Source organism: Pseudophryne corroboree, chromosome 1, assembly GCF_028390025.1.
Source record: "Pseudophryne corroboree isolate aPseCor3 chromosome 1, aPseCor3.hap2, whole genome shotgun sequence".
In the NCBI taxonomy this organism is placed as follows: Eukaryota; Metazoa; Chordata; class Amphibia; order Anura; family Myobatrachidae; genus Pseudophryne; species Pseudophryne corroboree.
Genome location: NC_086444.1, coordinates 968,884,855 through 968,903,875, shown reverse-complemented (window position 1 = coordinate 968,903,875; position 19,021 = coordinate 968,884,855). Strand labels below are relative to the sequence as shown.

General features: G+C 45.8%; 1 protein-coding gene across 1 annotated transcript in view; it reads right to left on the bottom strand.

The window, feature by feature from the left end:
- The window catches only part of ASIC5 (acid sensing ion channel subunit family member 5), a 148,589-nt gene that overhangs the window by 123,661 nt on the left and 5,907 nt on the right, over nucleotides 1–19,021 (bottom strand). Inside the window, exon 2 of the mRNA XM_063956542.1 lies at nucleotides 15,685–15,865. Within this exon, the coding sequence (XP_063812612.1) occupies nucleotides 15,685–15,865 (181 nt within the window). The remainder of the gene's footprint in view (nucleotides 1–15,684; nucleotides 15,866–19,021) is intronic.

The window sequence follows — 19,021 nt, the reverse complement described above, 5'->3', positions numbered from 1 at the left end:
CACATGTTATATCTGCCCTACCTGCAGTGCACATGGTTTTGCCCATTAGAGGAAAATGTTGTTTTGCAAACAAAGTTGAATTAGACCCCAAGGGCCTAATTCAGACCTGATTGCTCCTCTGCGAATTTGCAGAGGTTTGCGATTGGATAGTCATCGCCAAGACAAAGTGAAAATCCGCAACATGCAAGTCTGCGTACGCCGTGCAAAAATCTTTGCAAATGCTGGTCAGCTGCAAATCCGTTCGCCACTAACTCACCATCGAATGTTTTTTCCAGTCCGTGCATAGCTCAGGACCTACTACTACAGTGTAAAAGAAACAGGCTGATCAGGACCGGAGCTGATGTCACATACCCTCCCTGAAAACGTGTGGGAACATCTGCATTTTTCCTGACACTCCCAGAAAATGGCCAGTTACCACCCCCAAAACGTCCACTTCCTGTCAATCAACCTGCATTTGCCTAGTGAGCAAATTTTTTTGTATTTCTTTCGCAGTTTGGCCTCGTGTGTGTGCATTATGATCCGTACACATGCACAAGTCATTCGATAATTGGCCGCCTTGCGAAGTCGCACAACAGTGAACAGGTCTGAATTAGGCCCTAAATCTTTAAGATAGCTGGTTTAATATAACTCCTGCTCATAAGCTATGGGTAAACTTTAACTAGTACTGGGCAATTGGCAGAGACCCAGAGCAGGGGCGCGGACTCTAAAGACGCCATTGGTTTGGCATTTGCTGCTCCCAAAATGCAGGTCGCAGCCCCATGCCTGAGTCACCCAGTACTAGCACTAGAGGACTTTGAGAGTATCGGACTGGAACCGATGGCATAGAATTTCAACCTGGGACTGATGGCAGAGAGTATCGAACTGGAACCAATTGGAGCCAGGTGGTGCAGCAGGATAGAGATCTGCACTGGAGTCACTGAGAAGGAGGAGATTCCACAGTAGCTTCACAAGAGACATGCAGCTAGGCTGTGGACATCATTGTACTGGCAGCTTGTGACTCTACTTCAACCCCTTTTATACCCCAAGGAGGTTAGAGATTGGTTGCTGCGATCAGCTGAACAGCTGGCAGGCTCAGACTGGCTGAGAACTGATGACATGAGTGTAAATAACATGGCGGTGCTCATGCCTGGGTTTTGGAGGGAACTCTTGTGTGGAGGAAGAAGGCCTGAATATAGGGAAAGGAGAATGAGCAGAACACTAGAGAGCTGGAACCAGAAACAGCATGTCATGCTGGGATCACTGTGCGAGAAAGGTATAAGCACTCTTCACTGCTGATTTAGAAATCTGCAGATTATTTAACAGAAAAACTCACACAGGTGGCTAATCAGCAGCTAGCAACACAGACTGCAGCTTGTATGCTAAGCAAACCTCCCAGACAAAGAATACAGACATACAGAATATGTTAGAACTGGTAAACTGGGCTAACCCCAGTAAGCAGGAAGACTGGACTGCAGACTATTGGCAGAGGTGCGTCATGATAAGCTACTAACACAAGAGGAACCAAGCCCGGATCATGACACCCATGAGGGACAAGATTACCATAAAAAAGCTATCCTAAATCCTAAACAGTAACTGGGGTTCAGTAGCCTCAGTCTCCAGAGGTTACACCACATACAGCACACCCCAGTGGGCTTACTTTGGACATGTCCGGCCTGAAGCTTATGGGGTTCAGGTTGGCAGATGACTTTTTTCCACAGATCTCTTATCGGGACTTACAGAGGTGCTCTCTGTCACTAGAAGGTCACATCACGCTCTGTCTGCACAGTCGATAATATCTGTGGAGCGCTCCAGGAAGCCTGGAGTGTGTTAAAGCTTGTGGTGGCACACACATACACACTCACTATCATCAGCATTTGGATCCGGAAAAACTGACTTTCATTTATACGCAGTACTCTGATGCATGCCTTCTAAATAGACAGTCCAATTCATGGGTACCCAACCATATTTCAGGTCCGCACTTTGACAGAGGTACCATCAGTACTGGTGTGTTAACAGGCCAATGTCTTCAGAAATATAGTAAGTGCACACACATGCATATACACAAACCAATCTTGTGGCATATACCTGTAATGTATAAATAAAGTAGCAATTGGCCTATCCTATATTTATACTGTATAAGAAATTCCCAGCTAAATTTATCATAACTACTTTTTTCAGTAATTGATAACGATCAGTGGAGATGTATTTGCACTCTGGTTTTGAGGGATTTTTACTATTTTGCCACTTTGTTATAGTGCAAGTGATGCCTATGAGCAACACAAGAGGGAGCATCTTTACCATTTGTAGCAGTACAATATTACCAAGTACACAAGTATGGTTTGGCAAGTCTTTAAAGTGACATACTGTAGGGCCTTATTTAGGTTTGTTAGCAAACCAAAAAAGCACACTAATGGGCAAAACCATGTGCACTGCAGGTGGGGCAGATGTAACATGTGCAGAGAGAGTTAGATTTGGGTGGGGTGTGTTCAAACTGAAATCTAAATTGCAGTGTAACTATAAAGCAGCCAGTATTTGCCCTGCACAGAAACAATATAACCCACCCAAATCTAAATCTCTCTGCATGTTATATCTGCCCCACCTACAGTGCAACATGGTTTTGCCCATTAGGGTGCTTTTTGGGTTTGCTAATAAACCTGAGTAACCCCCAAAATACACATTCACTATCAGGGGCGTAACTAGAACTTTGTGGGCCCCACAACTCATGTCTCTACTAGGCTATGGCGCAGTGACGTGCGGTGAGGTAAACGGCTGGGGAGGCCCTGGCTAGTATCAGGGCCAGATTTACACAAATATATATATGAACTCGAGGGTTCATGTGGGCATTATACGCAGGTGCAGCATTATATACTGCTGGAAATTTGATAAGTTTTGATCAGTGATGTGCAGAAAAGCAAGGTAGGGGAGGCACTGCCCCACCTGTCATACATCAGTATACTCCACAGTTTAGACCATAAAAATGATCAAAATAATACAAAGAAGATATTTATAAAATATTCTTAGTATTTTTCTTATAATTTTTATAGTTATAACTCTGGAGTATGACAGGAGAGACCGTGCCTTCCCTGCCTCACCTCAATGCCCATCACTGGTATAGCTAGTGTCACACAAGAGGCATGATAAATGTTGTTAGAGAGAGAGGCAGCAGGGACATACAGAGAAATACAGCAGGGACATAGAGACATGGGCAGCAGGGACATAGAGACAGCGAGAGTGGCAGCAGGGACATAGAGACAGAGAGTGGCAGCAGGGACATAGAGAGAATGACAGCAGGGACAGAGAGAGACAGCAGGGGCATAGAGTGGTAGCAGGGGCAGGGAGACACAGCAAGGACATAGATAGAGGTACAGTAGGAACAGAGAGACAGCAGGGACCTAGATAGAGGGACAGAGAGAGACAGCAGGAACGTAGACAGAGATAGTGGCTGCAGGGACAGAAACAGCAGAGACATACACAGTAGATAGAAGGACAGCAGGTACAGAGAGAGAGACAGAAGGGTCATAAAGAGAGGGGACATAGACAGAGGGACAGTAGGGACATGGAAGGACAGAGAGACCACAGGGACATAGAGGGACAGCAGGGACAGACAGAGACAGCAGACATATATAGAGAGATAGCAGGGACAGAGAGACAGCATATACGTAGACAGAGATAGTAGCAGCAGGGACAGAGAGAGACAGCAGGGGCATAGACAGAGGGACAGAGAGACAGCAGGGACATATATGAAAGGACAGCAGGGACAGAGAGACAGCAGATACGTAGACAGAGATAGTGACAGCAGGGACAGAGAGAGAAAGCAGGGGCATAGACAGGGACAGAGAGAGAGACAGCAGGGACATCAGGGACAGAGAGACAGCAGTGACGTATACAGAAATAGTGGCAGCAGGGGCATAGAGAGACAGCAGGGACAGAGACAGGCATCCCTGGTCCGTGCCTGTTGCCGCTTATGCATATGGAGTTGTAAAGCCCCCCGGAACCCACGCAAAGTGTTAATAAATGCGATAACGTGCTATGTGGATATGACTCGGGGAGGGGGAGATGGAGGTGGGAACATGGACTTCTGCATCCCCACAGCTGCAGAGGTGTAGAAACTGTGTGGCTGACTCACCGGAACTTTCGATCTGCTGCTGCCAACCCCACTCAGAGGTTTGAGGGAGGTCACCGTCAGAGGACGGTAGATGCTAAATCCTAGTGGGCTAAGGTACCTGTGACGTCAGGGGGCAGAGCAAGGATGGCAGGATGCTACTTTCAGTATCCACACCACCAACTATTACCTTTAGTAATTGCGAGCCACCGTGCCCGAAGTGTGGCGAGTGAAGCGAGCCTGTGAGGGTCCATTTCTGGACCCTTTGCCGAACTTGCTCCTCCCCTTCTCTTCCGTGTCACGAGGGTCAAATGTCCCTTAGCCCACTAGGAAATAGACACAACCATCAGAGGACTGCTGAGTGGCACTGCTCCGAAGACCCCAATCCATCCATTAGCCCTGCCGCTGCAGAGCTACCTCCACATCTTGCAAGTCTCTCTACAATAGGCGGCTTTGGGTACACGGGGGCTCTGCACAGTCCCGGTGAGACCCCTCCCTTTTTCCTACCAGAAGGTAAACAGCCGGGCCCGGAACCCAGGGGCACACAGCCAAAAAAATAAAAATGAAAAAACAAAACGGTGCAGTGGGTTTGTCCGGGCCCTATAGCAGTGGCACCCTCTACAGTTACGCCACTGTTCACTATTAGACATCAATAAGACTTCGAAAACCTTCTCTAGTACAGCAGAAATAACTCTCTAGTCTCGTGAAAAAAAAGTTACTAAAAACACACAAAGGTATAATATATGCCTGAGCAACAAAGAGAGCACTAACAGCATCAGTTATGTATTCACAGACAGCCAGTCACAAGGTCTTGGGCTGACAGAGATCATCATCCTGTATTTGCACTTGTCCTATATCAGCTGCAAATAATAAGCTTATTCAAGCATATATGCATTTGTGTCCCAGTCTGTAGTCTGTAACATGCCCTTACTATACTAGACCTATGCTAGAACAAAGGGCCATATTAAGAGAGTAGGGGGCCTGTGTGCAATCTCCATCTGGACCCCCTCCTCTCTAGCTGGCAGCGCAGTCATTTCTGAGCACTAGCGGCACTAGGAGACCCTAGTGCTGTGCCAGAAATGAGTGACTTGCGCAGTGCTGCTGCCGCTGATGACGGAATCCGAATTGGTAAGTATCAAGAAATGGGTGCAGGGTGTGTGGTGTGGTCCCCACTGCACCGCACACCTTGTGCCCATTATAGAAATGCCACGTCTAGAACACCCCATTACACCCTATACAACCATCAGGATAAGCAGGAAGGCATGCACAGGACAGCCATCAATGGGGGGAGTGGGGGTTCCTACTGCCACTCAACAGTGGGCAGGGGTGTCAATTTCAGATGGCAGCCCTGTCAGTCAGTGCTCTGCAGCTCCCGCCCCTTCCTTATGCACAGTCACAGGCAGAAATTATGCATACAGGGAAGGACTATTATTGTGACAGAGCAGCACCTAGACAGCAGCAGCAGGAAAATCCGGCAACAGGTACTTATATACGGACTAATAACCGAGTCATGACGCTGGTGCTGCTGCTGCTTCCCTCTCTGGCACAAAACTGCATCCTAGCCACCCGTCACTGTGATTTCCATGCAGCTGGGGAGCAGCTTCCTACAGGTACCACTACTGCTACCAGTCTATGCAGAGGAAGGTAGGATGCTGTAGGGATGCACTCTCCTCACCCTCCAAATGATTGGCATACATTGTTAAAATTGTTAAAGAATGTGTAGCAACATTTTAACGCACATTTATGTTATCTGTATAATAACATAAATGATAATAATAATAATAATAATAATAATAATCTGTAAACTAGGGATGAGCAGGTTCGGATCTCAGAGATCCGGACCCCCCAGACTTCAGGATCCAAGTCCAGCTCGGGACTTCCCGCCAGACTCAGATCCCTTTAGATTGTAAGCTCTCACGAGCAGGGCCCTCTTCCCTCATGTGCTTATCCTTTGTCTTACTTTAATAATCTTCAACTGTAACACATCCAGCAGTCTTCTGCCACCTGATACTTATTCCAGTGTCATCTGCTGATGTAACTATGTTTATTTACCCTGTACTTGTCCTATACTGTCATCAACTGTAAGTTGCTGTTTTCCTGTTTGATTATTTATGTACTCTGTAATTGGGCGCTGCGGAACCCTTGTGGCGCCATATAAATAAAGGATAATAATAATAATAATCGATGCAAAACGTCATCATCCCGCTGTCAGATCTTGCGGGTTTTGGATTCTATATAAGGAGCCATGTGTCACCGCTATTTTCACTCTGGACTTGGAGAGTGAGGGAGACAGACCTCTGTATCTCTGTGGGTGGTGGCATACAGGGGTGCTGCTGTCATGTGCTGTTCTGGGGTGGTGTCCTGTGTTGTTAGGGGTGCTGCAGTCCTGTGCTGTACAGGGCTGCTCTTCTGGGGTGCTGTTGTGCGGTGTCCTGTGCTGTTAGGGGTGATGCTGTCCTGTACAGGGGTGCTGTTCTGGGGTGGTGTCCTGTGCTGTTTGTGGTGCTGTACAGGGGTGCTGCAGTCCTGTGCTGTATAGGGGCCCTGTCCTGTATGCTGCAAAATAAAGGGGCACTGTTCTGTGTGCTGTAAAAATAAAGGGGCACTGTTCTGTGTGCTGTAAAAATAAAGGGGCACTGCAAAAATAAAGGGGCACTGTTCTGTGTACTGTAAAAATAAAGGGGCACTGTAAAAATAAAGGGGCACTGTTCTGTGTGCTGTAAAAATATAGGGACACTGTTCTGTGTGCTGTAAAAATAAAGGGGCACTGTAAAAATAAAGGGGCACTGTTCTGTGTGCTGCAAAAATAAAGGGGCACTGTTCTGTGTGCTGTAAAAATAAAGGGACACTGTTCTGTGTGCTGTAAAAATAAAGGGACACTGTTCTGTGTGCTGTAAAAATAAAGGGGCACTGTAAAAATAAAGGGGCACAGTTCTGTGTGCTGCAAAAATAAAGGGGCACTGTTCTGTGTGCTGTAAAAATAAAGTGGTGCTGTGGCCATGTTCTGTGTGCTGTAAAAATAAAGGGGCACCGTAAAAATAAAGGGGCACCGTAAAAATAAAGGGGCACTGTTCTGTGTGCTGTAAAAAAAGGGATGGTGTGGCACTGTCCTGTGTGCTGTAAAAATAAATGGGCACTGTTCTGTGTGCTGTAAAAATAAAGCAGTGCTGTGGCCCTGTCCTGTGTGTTGTAAAAATAAAGGGACACTGTTCTGTGTGCTGTAAAAATAAAGGGGCACTGTTCTGTGTGCTGTAAAAAAAGGTGCTGTGGCCCTGTTCTTTGTCTGTAAAAATAAAGGTGCACTGTTCTGTATGCTGTAAAAATAAAGGGGCACTGTTCTGTGTGCTGTAAAAATAAAGTAGCCCTTTCCTGTATGCTGTAAAAATAAAGGGGCACTGTTCTGTGTGCTGTAAAAATAAAGGGGCACTGTTCTGTGTGCTGTAAAAATAAAGGGGCACTGTTCTGTGTGCTGTAAAAATAAATGGGTGCTGTGACCCTGTCCTGTGTGCTTTAAAAATAAAAGGGTCTCTGTCCTGTGCGCTGGAATAAATAAAGGAGAGCTGTAAAAATAAAGGGGCACTGCTCTATGTGCTGTAAAAATAAAGGGGTGCAGTAAAAATAAAGGGGCACTGTTCTGTGTGCTGTAAAAATAAATGGGCACTGTCCTGTGTAATGGAGAACAAAAATTTGGAGGAAAATATAGTGAAAGATCAGAAACCACTTCCTAGTACTAGTGCTGAAGCTGCGGCCAGGGCCGGTGCGAGGGTGTTCGAAGCCCCCCTGCAAACTATAAATTTGCGCCTTCCCTCCTATACGTTACAAAGGGATATTGTGCACCGAAAGCTTGTTTCGCAAAAAAGGGGTGTGGCCACAAAGTGGTACCAACTTTTTCAAATTACGCCACACAGTGGTACAATCTTACTGACATTACACCACATAATAGTGCCCCTTGTACATGTTATGCCACACAGCAGTGCCAATTATACTTGCCCACAGGTAGTGCTGATTATACAAATAATGCCCACAGGTAGTAGTGCCGCTTATACACATACTGCCCACAAGTAGTAGTGCCGCTTATACACAATGTCCACAGGTAGTAGTGCCACTTATACGCATAATGCCCACATGTAGTAGTGCCCTTTATACACATGCCCACAGGTAGTAGTTTCCTTTATACACATAATGCCCACAGGTAGTAGTGCCCATTAAACACATAATGCCCAAAGGTAGTAGTGCTCTTCATACACATAATATCCACAGTTAGTAGTGCCGCTTGTACACATGATGCCCACAGGTAGTAGTGCCCTTTATACACATAATGCCCACAGGTAGTAGCGCCCTTTAAACATATAATGCCCAGAGGTAGTAGTGCCCCTTATACACATAATGTCCAGTTATTAGTGCCGCTTATACGCATAATGCTCACAGGGAAGATGAGTGGGAGGGTTACTGTGTAATAAAGGGGTGGGACTGGGCACATGTGCACACAGGACCATGCGAAGACAAAGCCCCGCACCACAGCTCACCTGCATTCAGCTCCTCCAAGTACGGACTCACTGGTGGAACCTGCTGCTGCTCTCTGGATGGGATATGTGGGAACCCTGTTGCACGAATGGTGTTCCTGCTCCCAGGGCCAGCAACAGAAATCTTTGGGCCTTATACACTGATATCTCTGTTTGCCCACCTCAACCCTACACCCTCGACCCACAACCTCACCCTGGAACCCTGCACCACCCCCTCCCTCGACATACTTTATAATAAATATATATATATATATATATATATATATACACACACACACACACACATATATATATATATATATATATACATATACACACACACACATAATTTATATTTATTAAGAGGACAATATAGGGAGCACATATCTGCATACCCCACACTAGCAGTGAGCACCTCCTCCACCAAACACAGCAGCCGTCCTACACTCTATCCTCCCCCCAAGCACACAGCAGTGGCCGACCTTCCCTCCCCTTAGCAGTGGCCCGCAGCTGACAAACACAAGACACCCTCCCATCCCCAGTGCACAACAGGCAGTGGCCGGCTTCCCAGTCTGTCCTCCCTCTGGTGAATAACAGTAGCCAGAGAACCAGTATATCTGTGGCCAGAGAGACCCCCCATACTGATCCAGCATCCACCCCCCCCAACAGCAGCCATCATCTGCCACTCCTCTCCCTAGATCTACTACACGTACAGAAGCCACCTTCTGACATCCCCCTCACCCACAGCATGCATCCAACCATGATGTAGCCTGGCTGGCAGTTGAAGTCACTCAGCACTCTTTCTAGTTCACGCTTCCTGCTGTTGTGCTCCTCTCCCTGCTGTGTGGCTCCCTGGACACTGCGGATCAGAGCTGACATCCGATCGCGGCAGCCCAGCCAGCCTGGTAAGAGGGATGAGTGAGGGCCACTGGGAAGACACTGTGACCTGCAGCAAGCAGGCTGCTGCCTGTCAGACAGTTCAACATGCGCAGCGGTAGCCGGCAGCAGCAGGGACAAAACAGCGGGGATGCAGAGCAGTTAGAGCACCTCTCCAGCCTTGCGCCTACCTTCACTACATCCCTTCGCTGAGCGGTAAGCGCTGGGCTTGGCTGCTGCCACCAGTCATGACATTGACAAAGCAATTCCATCAACGTCGTCTGCTAAGGCCGATGCCCAATGTCATAGAGGGCATATAAAATCCGAGAATCGAAAATTAATAACCAAAAAAAAGAAAAGAAATTATCTGATGAGAAACGTAAAATTGGCAATATGCCATTCACAACACAAAGTGGCAAGGAAAGGATAAGGCCTTGGCCTATGTTCATGACTGGTGGTTCAGCTTCTCATGAAGATGGAAGCCCTCCTCTCTCAAGAAATTAAAAAAATAAAGTTTGTTAAGGAACAGGAAAAAACAGCTGTGCATTCAGAGATATCACAGATCCCCAAGGGGAGTCCAAGTGTGTTCACGGTTGCGATGTCTAGGCCTGACCTTCACAACACTGTATAGGAAGAGGAGATTCCTACCACCATTTGTACACCCTCTGCAAGTGCTGGGAGGTGCACCGCCAGTCCAGTTACTGATATTGAGGATGTCACTGTAGAGGTACACCAGGATGAGGAGGATATTGGTGTAGCTGGCGCTGAGGAGGAAGTTGACGATGAGGATTCTGATAGTGATGTGGTTTGTTTGAATAAGGCACCAGTGGAGACAGTTGTTGGCCATGGGATAAAAAAAAGCCCATTGTCATGCCTAGGCAAAATACCCCAAAATCCACCTCTTCGGTGTGGAACTATTTCTCTGGGAGGATGAGGATGTAAACACTGAAGGGGGTGAGGAATCGGAGGTTGAGGATGACATCTTGCCTCTGTAGAGCCAGTTTATGCTAGGAGAGATTAATTGCTTCTTTTTTTGTCAGGGGCCCAAACAAACCAATAATTTCAGCAACAGTCATGTAGCAGACCCTGTCGCTGAAATGATTGGTTTGTTAAAGTGTGCATGTCCTGTTTATACAACATAAGGGTGGGGGGAGGCCCCAAGGACAATTCCATCTTGCACGTCTTTTCTTTGTCTGCCATATAATTTCAGGGGTGCTGCCCGATATGGAGTGCTGCCCGTCTGCCCTCTCAGTGTTGCCTATCTACTGTGCTGTGTAATTCTCCAGGGGTGTTGCCCTATCTGCTGTATAAGTCCAGGGGTGTTGCCTATCTGCTGTATAAGTCCAGGGGTGCTGCCTATCTGCTGTATAAGTCCAGAGGCACTGCAATATACTTCCAGGGGTGCTGCTGTACTTGGTCCTAGATTTAAATTAAAGCCTAGAGCAGACTATGAAACAAGCTTCAACATCACAACCAGATTTATGAAAACATATAGCCGCAAAGGTGGAAATGGAAATTGCAATTTTGACTGTGTTTTTCAATAAAGTGGGGAGAGACCACATTTGTGGCCAAAGTCAGTCAGACTCAGAAGAGACAGAATCATAATCCAGTGGAACGTGACATGGCAACATCTCCTACTTCATTTTCTCTGGCAACTGCCGGAGAAAACTAGATTTTCCAAACACACCTATGTCTACATGTCTGCCATATAATTCCAGGGGTGCCTGTCTGAACCCGCTCATCTCTAGTAGATATACTGTATCTTCTAGTGTGCACTGTGTACCCAGCACTAGAGATAGGTTCTTCTCAATTATTTCATGTTAGGGACTCAAATGAATGGCTCCAATTAGTCCACCTTAATTTTGATTTATTAATGTTCCACATTTTGGGATTATTTACAAGATGCGCTTGTGTTGTACAGGGTTCTTTTCCTTTATTTTTAAAATGTTTTCTTCTTAATAATTGTACAATGTAAGCAATGTAAGGGCTGCGTAGGGTTATCTCAAGTGTTAGAAGAACAGAGTTTCAGTGATCTTGCATTGCAAAATGAAATATCAGCTTTCCATTGCACTGCAGCACTAGATGGGCTAGGAGCTCCTGTGAGGCACAGTTAATGAATAAGGGCCCAGTATGGAGTCTCATGGTGGCTTACAGCAAGGAAGCTGTCTGGCTTGCCAAGATGAGGCATGCTGGTGGCACAGAGGTTAGCATTGCTTCCTCCCACAGTCCTACTTGTAGTATGAAATGAGTTTGAACTGTAGAATGGTAAGCTCAATAGGGGCTCAATAACAAATAATTCACTGCATAGTCCTGTATTGAACCCACCCGAACTCAACTTGCCCAATCCAGGGCTGCTGTGGGTGCTCACGAGGGGCTGCTAACATATCTAAGGTGCTGCTTTATTTAAAAATAAAATATGAATAAAATAAACAAGACACAGGTATGCTCACATGCATGTAACTGGGACACACAGGTATGCTCACATGCATGTAACTGGGAGCTGTGAAAAACAAAAATAAGGCATCTGCCACAAAATATGTAAATAAAAATGCAATTAAAAAATGGAAAAAAAGAAACCCACGAGATTTTCACAAAATAAGTCTCCAGACTCCGTGGAGGGGAAAATATCCGATCTTGATCCTGTGGTATAAACCAGTTTATTTGCATCCTAGCATTAAATCCGAGATTATCGTGATCTCTGAAAATGGAGAAGGGGGTACAAATTTAGAGGTTTTGGCCCCTAGTTTTTCAGTTTGTCTCATGGTGTTTTTTGTTGTAGAGTGTCTTGTCTGGACTCCAATTTGGAGTTTCTAGAGGACAAGGACGATACTTCGGACCTAATTGAGGTGACCGCTTTATCCAGTTTGGATTCAAGCGATTCTTTAAAATCCATAATGAGCGATTTCAAGGCCAGAATATCCTCCTTGGTTGATAGTGCTGGTGAGGAAGATGGGTCTTCCCTGTCTGATGATGAGAGACTAGGCGAGGGGGGACCCGAGACGGAGGGTGGTTTGTCGTTTTTACCAGCTCTGGTGAAATGATGAGAGATGTCAGTACCACCACGCTTCGTGGCGGTTGCAGAGGATTTGGACATGGTAGCGCCTCAGTAAGTAGATCAAAATATAATGGGATACACAGGTTAGAGAGATAATATATATTAGTGATCAGGTAAAATGACCAGAGAAAGAAACACTGGAGGGCAGGGGTGAGGCGTGATCATTGAAACATGAGGGCTTTCAGCGTTGTTATATGAGGAGGTACCCTGGTCACCGGATAAGTTGCCTCGCTGACGTCTGAACTGAGTATTTGTGATAAGAGTGGGTGCGGGGCCCCTTACAAAAGTGTTGCTGTCTGCAACAGAAGCTGAGGTAACTTTGGGGGTAGAGTTGAGGGGGAAAAAATAAATAAATAAAATAATAATAATAAAAAAAATTAAAAAAATTAATAATAAAATAAATGACTAAAAATAAAAAAAAGGAATAGAAAAAATAATAATAAAAAAAAATAAGGTGTGGGCACCTGAGGATTTGCAGTAAAGTGGCTGCGGGGGTTCAACTACTACCACAGCACTGCAGCAACTGGTTGTGGGCACGCCGCCAGTATCCAAGATGGCGCCGCCAGGATGTGGTCTAGTAGCTCAGACTCCTGGAGATCGTATGCAGGGCCAGCAAGGGTGAGCACAGCAGCGGGCGGCGAGCGCGGCCCGTGGTCTCCGGTCCTGGCTCCGATCAGTGAGTGAAGCAGCGGCAGAGAGGGGCTGCGGCGGAGGCCGCCCGTCTTCGGTTCCCTACAGCGGGACCCGCGGTGACCGGCGGGAGTCCGCGCTGGGCTAGTCCTGTGGGTGGCACTCACCTCCAGGCATCCACAGCAGGGTAGAGAAGCATGTGAGGGTATCCAAGGGACGGGAGGGAGGGCCGCCGCTAGCACTGAATCTCCGCCACAGGGGGGGGGGGGGGGGGGGCGCTTCCTCGGGCTCCGCTGTGAAATCGAGGTCCCGGCTTCTTCTAAGGTGGTAGGCCGCAACCCGCACGGACACAGAGGGCATCCACCGGCTCCGCGGACCTCTTCACCAGGTGCAGGGGGACCTTGGCAGGCAGGTGTGAGACCCCACGAACTCCAAGGGGCAACGGAAAGACCCGATGTAATGGCCCAAAGCAGGAGCCTAAGTGCAGTACGTCTGCCTGGAACTGTCGTCAAGCCATGCCCCCCGTGCCTCTCTAATTTTTTATCACCTTCTTGACACTGTCCTCTTCCTCTTGCCTCTTCTCATAATGTGAAAAGTCATCAAATATGGAGGTGGTATGTTTGTAGCTAGCTATGACTCAGAGAACTTTGCAAGCTTTTTACAGGGGGACCACCTGTCGCTGAAATGATGGGTTTATTAAACTGTGCATGTCCTGTTGAAACAACATAAGGGTGAGTGGGAGGTCGCAAGACAATTCCATCTTGCACCTCTTTTTTTTTTCTTCTTTGCATTATGTGCTCTTTGGGGCCTAATTTTTAAAACTGCCATCCTGTCTGCCCCTGCAGTGCCACTCCTAGATGGGCCACGTGTTTGTGCCACCCACTTGTGTCACTTAGATACCTCGGTGCAACCTTTTAGCCTAAAAACAATAGTGTGAGGTATTCAGAATAGACTCAAAATTAGTGGAAATGAATGTTATTGAGGTTACTGATACTGTAGGAACAAATAAAAAAACAATTTTGTGATTATAGCTGTTTTTATGTGTTTTTTTTTTTTTCTAAAAAAATAAATAAAATCCAGATCCAAAACCAAAACCTGAAAGGGTGGTTTTGGCAAAATCAAACTAGATCCAAAACACAAAAGGAGATCCAAAACCAAAACTCAAAAAATGTCCGGTGCACATCTCTACTGTAAACCATATCTCTCTCAGACAGTTCCTATCTTGCTTGTGGAACTTGTGAACTGTATGTATCTATGACACTATGGGAGGAGGTGCTGTAACATAGGTATGTTTCATTCGCTATTGCCTCATGCTACCCCTCTGCACACAATATGCTACACCAACTGGCATAGTACTGACAAAGTACTCCATTATCCCCTTAACATTTTCAACAAAATAAACTATTTGGTTTATACCAGGGGGGATAACCTCCGGCCAGCAAGCCGAATAAGGCCCACAAAGATGTTTGTTCCGGCCCACCCGCTTGTGTGTCAGCGAGACACACCGCAGCTCAGTCCGGCGGCAGAGTGTCTCAGCTGTAAGGGCAGGGAGGAGAGCGCAGCTATGTCCGGTGGCAGCGGTGGGTAGGATCTTAAACCAGCCTCTGGTTCATGAGCCAATCGGAGCTCATGGACTGGCAGCCCCTCAGGAGCCGACGCTGCCGGTCCGCGAGCTCTGATTGGCTCACGAACCGGCGGCTGGTTTGAGATCCACCACGCTGTCACCGCCCGACATAGCTGCGCTCTCCTCCCTGCACTGACCCCCTGACAGCTGAGACACGCCACCGCCGAATGGAGGAGCAGCAGCGGTAAGCAACACAGTGGGGTGGGGGGGGGGGCATTTGTATATCTGGCCCTGTGGGGGCATTTGTGTATCTGGCACTGCACTGGCATATGCGTATCTGGCACTGCACTATTGGGTGCATATGTGTATCACGTCCCATTATAATTGGCCACACCCATTTTTTGGCACGTGTGCTCCTTTGGCGCTCACACTTAGTACCTCTAAGAGGCATAACTACTGGAGGACAGGGTAATTTTTCAGTTGATAATTTTTGTCTGGCCCCCGAAGGATTTTATAAATATCCAAATGGCCCTTAGTAGAAAAAAGGTTCCCCACCCCTGGTTTATACTGTAACTTAAGACTGGAAAGCGCATTATTTCCATTTATATAGTGGTACAATCACATTTATTCTACCAAATGCAAGCATGAGATGTGCCAAAAATTTTATTGCGTATTAGTGGCTGTGTGACATAAAAACACATAACATGGTTATGTTTGCACAGTGACTTCAATGAAGAGAGCTTGTATTACATGGTTCACTCTTAACTGAATATAACTGAATACTTCCTTCAGTACTTGTACTTTCATCCAAGTTTGAATTTCTAAACCAAACATTGCAACAATCCACGTATAAGTTCACTCCCCGTGAATCATTTGGGATGATTTAACATCTTGTTTCCCACAAAGTTCAAAGCAATATGTTTTGCAAACTGTTATACTGTATGTTTTGAGAACAGCTTTTAAAATGTTCTGTTACATGCTTTTGTAATTCACTTGTTATACCTTGGCCTTGTTTTAGACCACCTCTAAATTTGAGCTTAGTTGGACCTGGCACCCACACAAGAATATCTCTGAGGCCCACTGAAGGACTAGATTCAGTGAATCCATGAAGGCTGCTTGACTCTTCTGCTAAAGCATGGTTTCCCAAACTCTGTCCTCTAGAGCCACAAGTAGACAATGTGGTGTCCTGTGCCAGAAAGATTATGCCCCCACCCCCATTTTTTAAACTGGGATGTAATGAAAAAGGTGCATGGTCTCATGGAGGAGGGGTGTGGCCTCACTGCACACACCACCTTAATGTATACCAAAATAAGCCAATAAGAATATTTTATAGCTGAGAAAAACAAAGTGACATGGCATAAAAGTGTGTCAGCTAGCCATCAGCACATACTACATACAGTGGGTGTACACTTACTGCTGGTGTGCAGGACTGTTAGTAGACACCTACTGTATATAGTGTACCTGTACAGAATGAAATACAGGCTCTTATTGAACTGGATATGTAAGTAGCAATAGCTGATGAGGGAAAGGACGCAAGCTGACACAAACACACATTGCGGGAGGCGTCTTTCTGCCTGGCCTGTGGGTACCACAAACAAGTGGCATCATAATGAATAGGGAGCTCAACGGCTGCTTACCTTCATGTATAAAAAGGATGGTAAGTAACTTCTGCACAAGTGTAAATTTTGAAAAAAATTTAATTATATTTTTATTTTGAACCCAGTATGAATTTTTATTATGTTTCTTATTTTTTTGTTTGGTTATGCAGCCTGATGACAACCAAACAGGACTAGTAGAAAACCAAAGAACAGACAGGGGTTGTCTTTGGAATGGTGCACTATATATAAACAGAACTTTTATTGTATACATGTATAATATCACATAACAGCATAAAGCCAGCAAAATATTAAAAACCAAAACAGATGCATCCAAAAGTGAAATGTGCTTTAAAACAAAAATAAGTCCCGCTGTATGTTTGTTTATAGGTCAGAAATATATAATTTTAGTATTATTACTTTATATTCATCGAGTTTTATACGAATGTACAGTATGTATGTGATGTACGAATATCACAAATATTTAATCATGAAGTTAAACCAATTAGTGTTCTTATGATAGTCATCCTGACATATCATGTGACATATCAAGAGGAAATATGATATTCTGTTTCTATTTTAGGATATTTATTACAGGTCAATTATTACAGATCTGTCCTTTTAAAATATATACACATTGGGGGTCATTCCGAGTTGATCGTAGCTGACATGCGGGCGGACACCCAGCACAGGGCTAGTCCACTCCGCATGTCAGTGCCGACCCCCCCCCCACTGCACAAATACAAAAGCATCGCACAGCGTCGATGCTTTTGTGTTTCAGGAGTTACTCCCGGCCCAGCGCAGCTCCTGGGGCTGGCCGGGAGTTGGTCTTCGCTGGCCGCAGCGGTTACGTGAGACGTCACACAGCCGCCGCGGCCTGCTCCTCCTAAACGGCGGCTTGACGACGCCGTCCAGCCCCCTCCGGCCCAGCGTCCGCCTCTGTCTCAGAGGCGATCGCTAAGTAACGAAGGCTGCCATGCGCCGGTGCACTGTGGCGTCAGCATATGCGCAGTTCCGACCCGATCGCTGCGACAAACTGCAGCAAGCGATCAGGTCGGAATGACCCCCATTGTGCCATGCGTATCACGGCAAATCAGGTGTGTGCGTACGCTCGCACCCACAATCCATATGCTTTGCATTGTACACCGCAGGTGCGAGCGTAAGCAGCTTAGCACAACATAGCACTGTCGCGATGCGTGCACCCGTGTGTAGCGTGCCACAAATGCTCTGCAGCGCCGTGCATAGGGCAAAGAATCATACAGCACAGGGTAAAACAGTACAGTGCAGTAGACCGTACAAACAGATAACAGGAAACACTACAGTTCCCAATACACAATACAGCTTTGGAGGCAAGAGGTGTGAGCACTGGCAGAAACTTGTTATTGGACTTGTATTATGCACATTATAAATAGTTATCAAAATTATATCTGTATTAATCTGTGGACAAGGGGCCTAATTCATGTTTGTACGTAAAGCAAAAACGCAAGCAACTGTGCAAAACTATGCTGCACTGCAGGTGGGGCAGATATAACAAGTGCAGAGATTCAGATTTGAGTTGGATGTGTCCAAACTGAAATCTAAATTGCAGTGTAAAACAAAGCTGTCTAACAGTTGTGGGCCACATGCAAAAGCAGCCAGTATTTACTAGAGATGTGCACCGGAAATTTTTCGGGTTTTGTGTTTTGGTTTTGGATTCGGTTCCACGGCCGTGTTTTGGATTTGGACGCGTTTTGGCAAAACCTCCCTGAAAATTTTTTGTCGGATTCGGGTGTGTTTTGGATTCCGGTGTTTTTTTTCAAAACCCCCTCAAAAACAGCTTAAATCATAGAATTTGGGGGTCATTTTGATCCTATAGTATTATTAACCTCAATAACCACAATTTCCACTCATTTCCAGTCTATTCTGAACACCTCACACCACTATTTTTAGTCCTAAAGTTTGCACCGAGGTCGCTGGATGACTAAGCAAAGCGACCCAAGAGGGCGGCACAAACACCTGGCCCATCTAGGAGTGGCACTGCAGTGTCAGACAGGATGGCACTTAAAAAAAATTGGCCCCAAATAGCACATGATGCAAAGAAAAGAGAAAAAGAGTTGCACTGTGGTCGCTGGACGGCTAAGCTAAGCGACACAAACACCTCAATATCACAGGAATTATTCGTTCTAATCAATGGTATTATTGGTCCAAATCACTGGAAGAAAATTACAAAATCACTGGAATTATTCGTTCTAATCAATGGTATTATTGGTCCAAATCACTGGAAGAAAATGACAAAATCACTGGAATTATTCGTTCTAATCAATGGTATTATTGGTCCAAATCACTGGAAGAAAATGACAAAATCACTGGAATTATTCGCTCTAATCAATGGTATTATTGGTCCAAATCACTGGAAGAAAATGACAAAATCACTGGGATTATTCGTTCTAATCAATGGTATTATTGCTCCAAATCACTGGAAGAAAATTGAATGGATGGATACTTGCAGTGACACAGAGCTGCAAGATACAGCAATCGCCTACTATACACAACTATATACTGTTGGGTCACCAAAATGCTGCACTGTAATACTATATATACTGCTCACAAAAATGCTGCACAGATATGGAATGGATACTTGCAGTGACACAGAGCTGCAAGATACAGCAATGGCCTACTGTACAACTATATACTGTTAGTCACCCATATGCTGCACTGTAATACTATATATACTGCTCA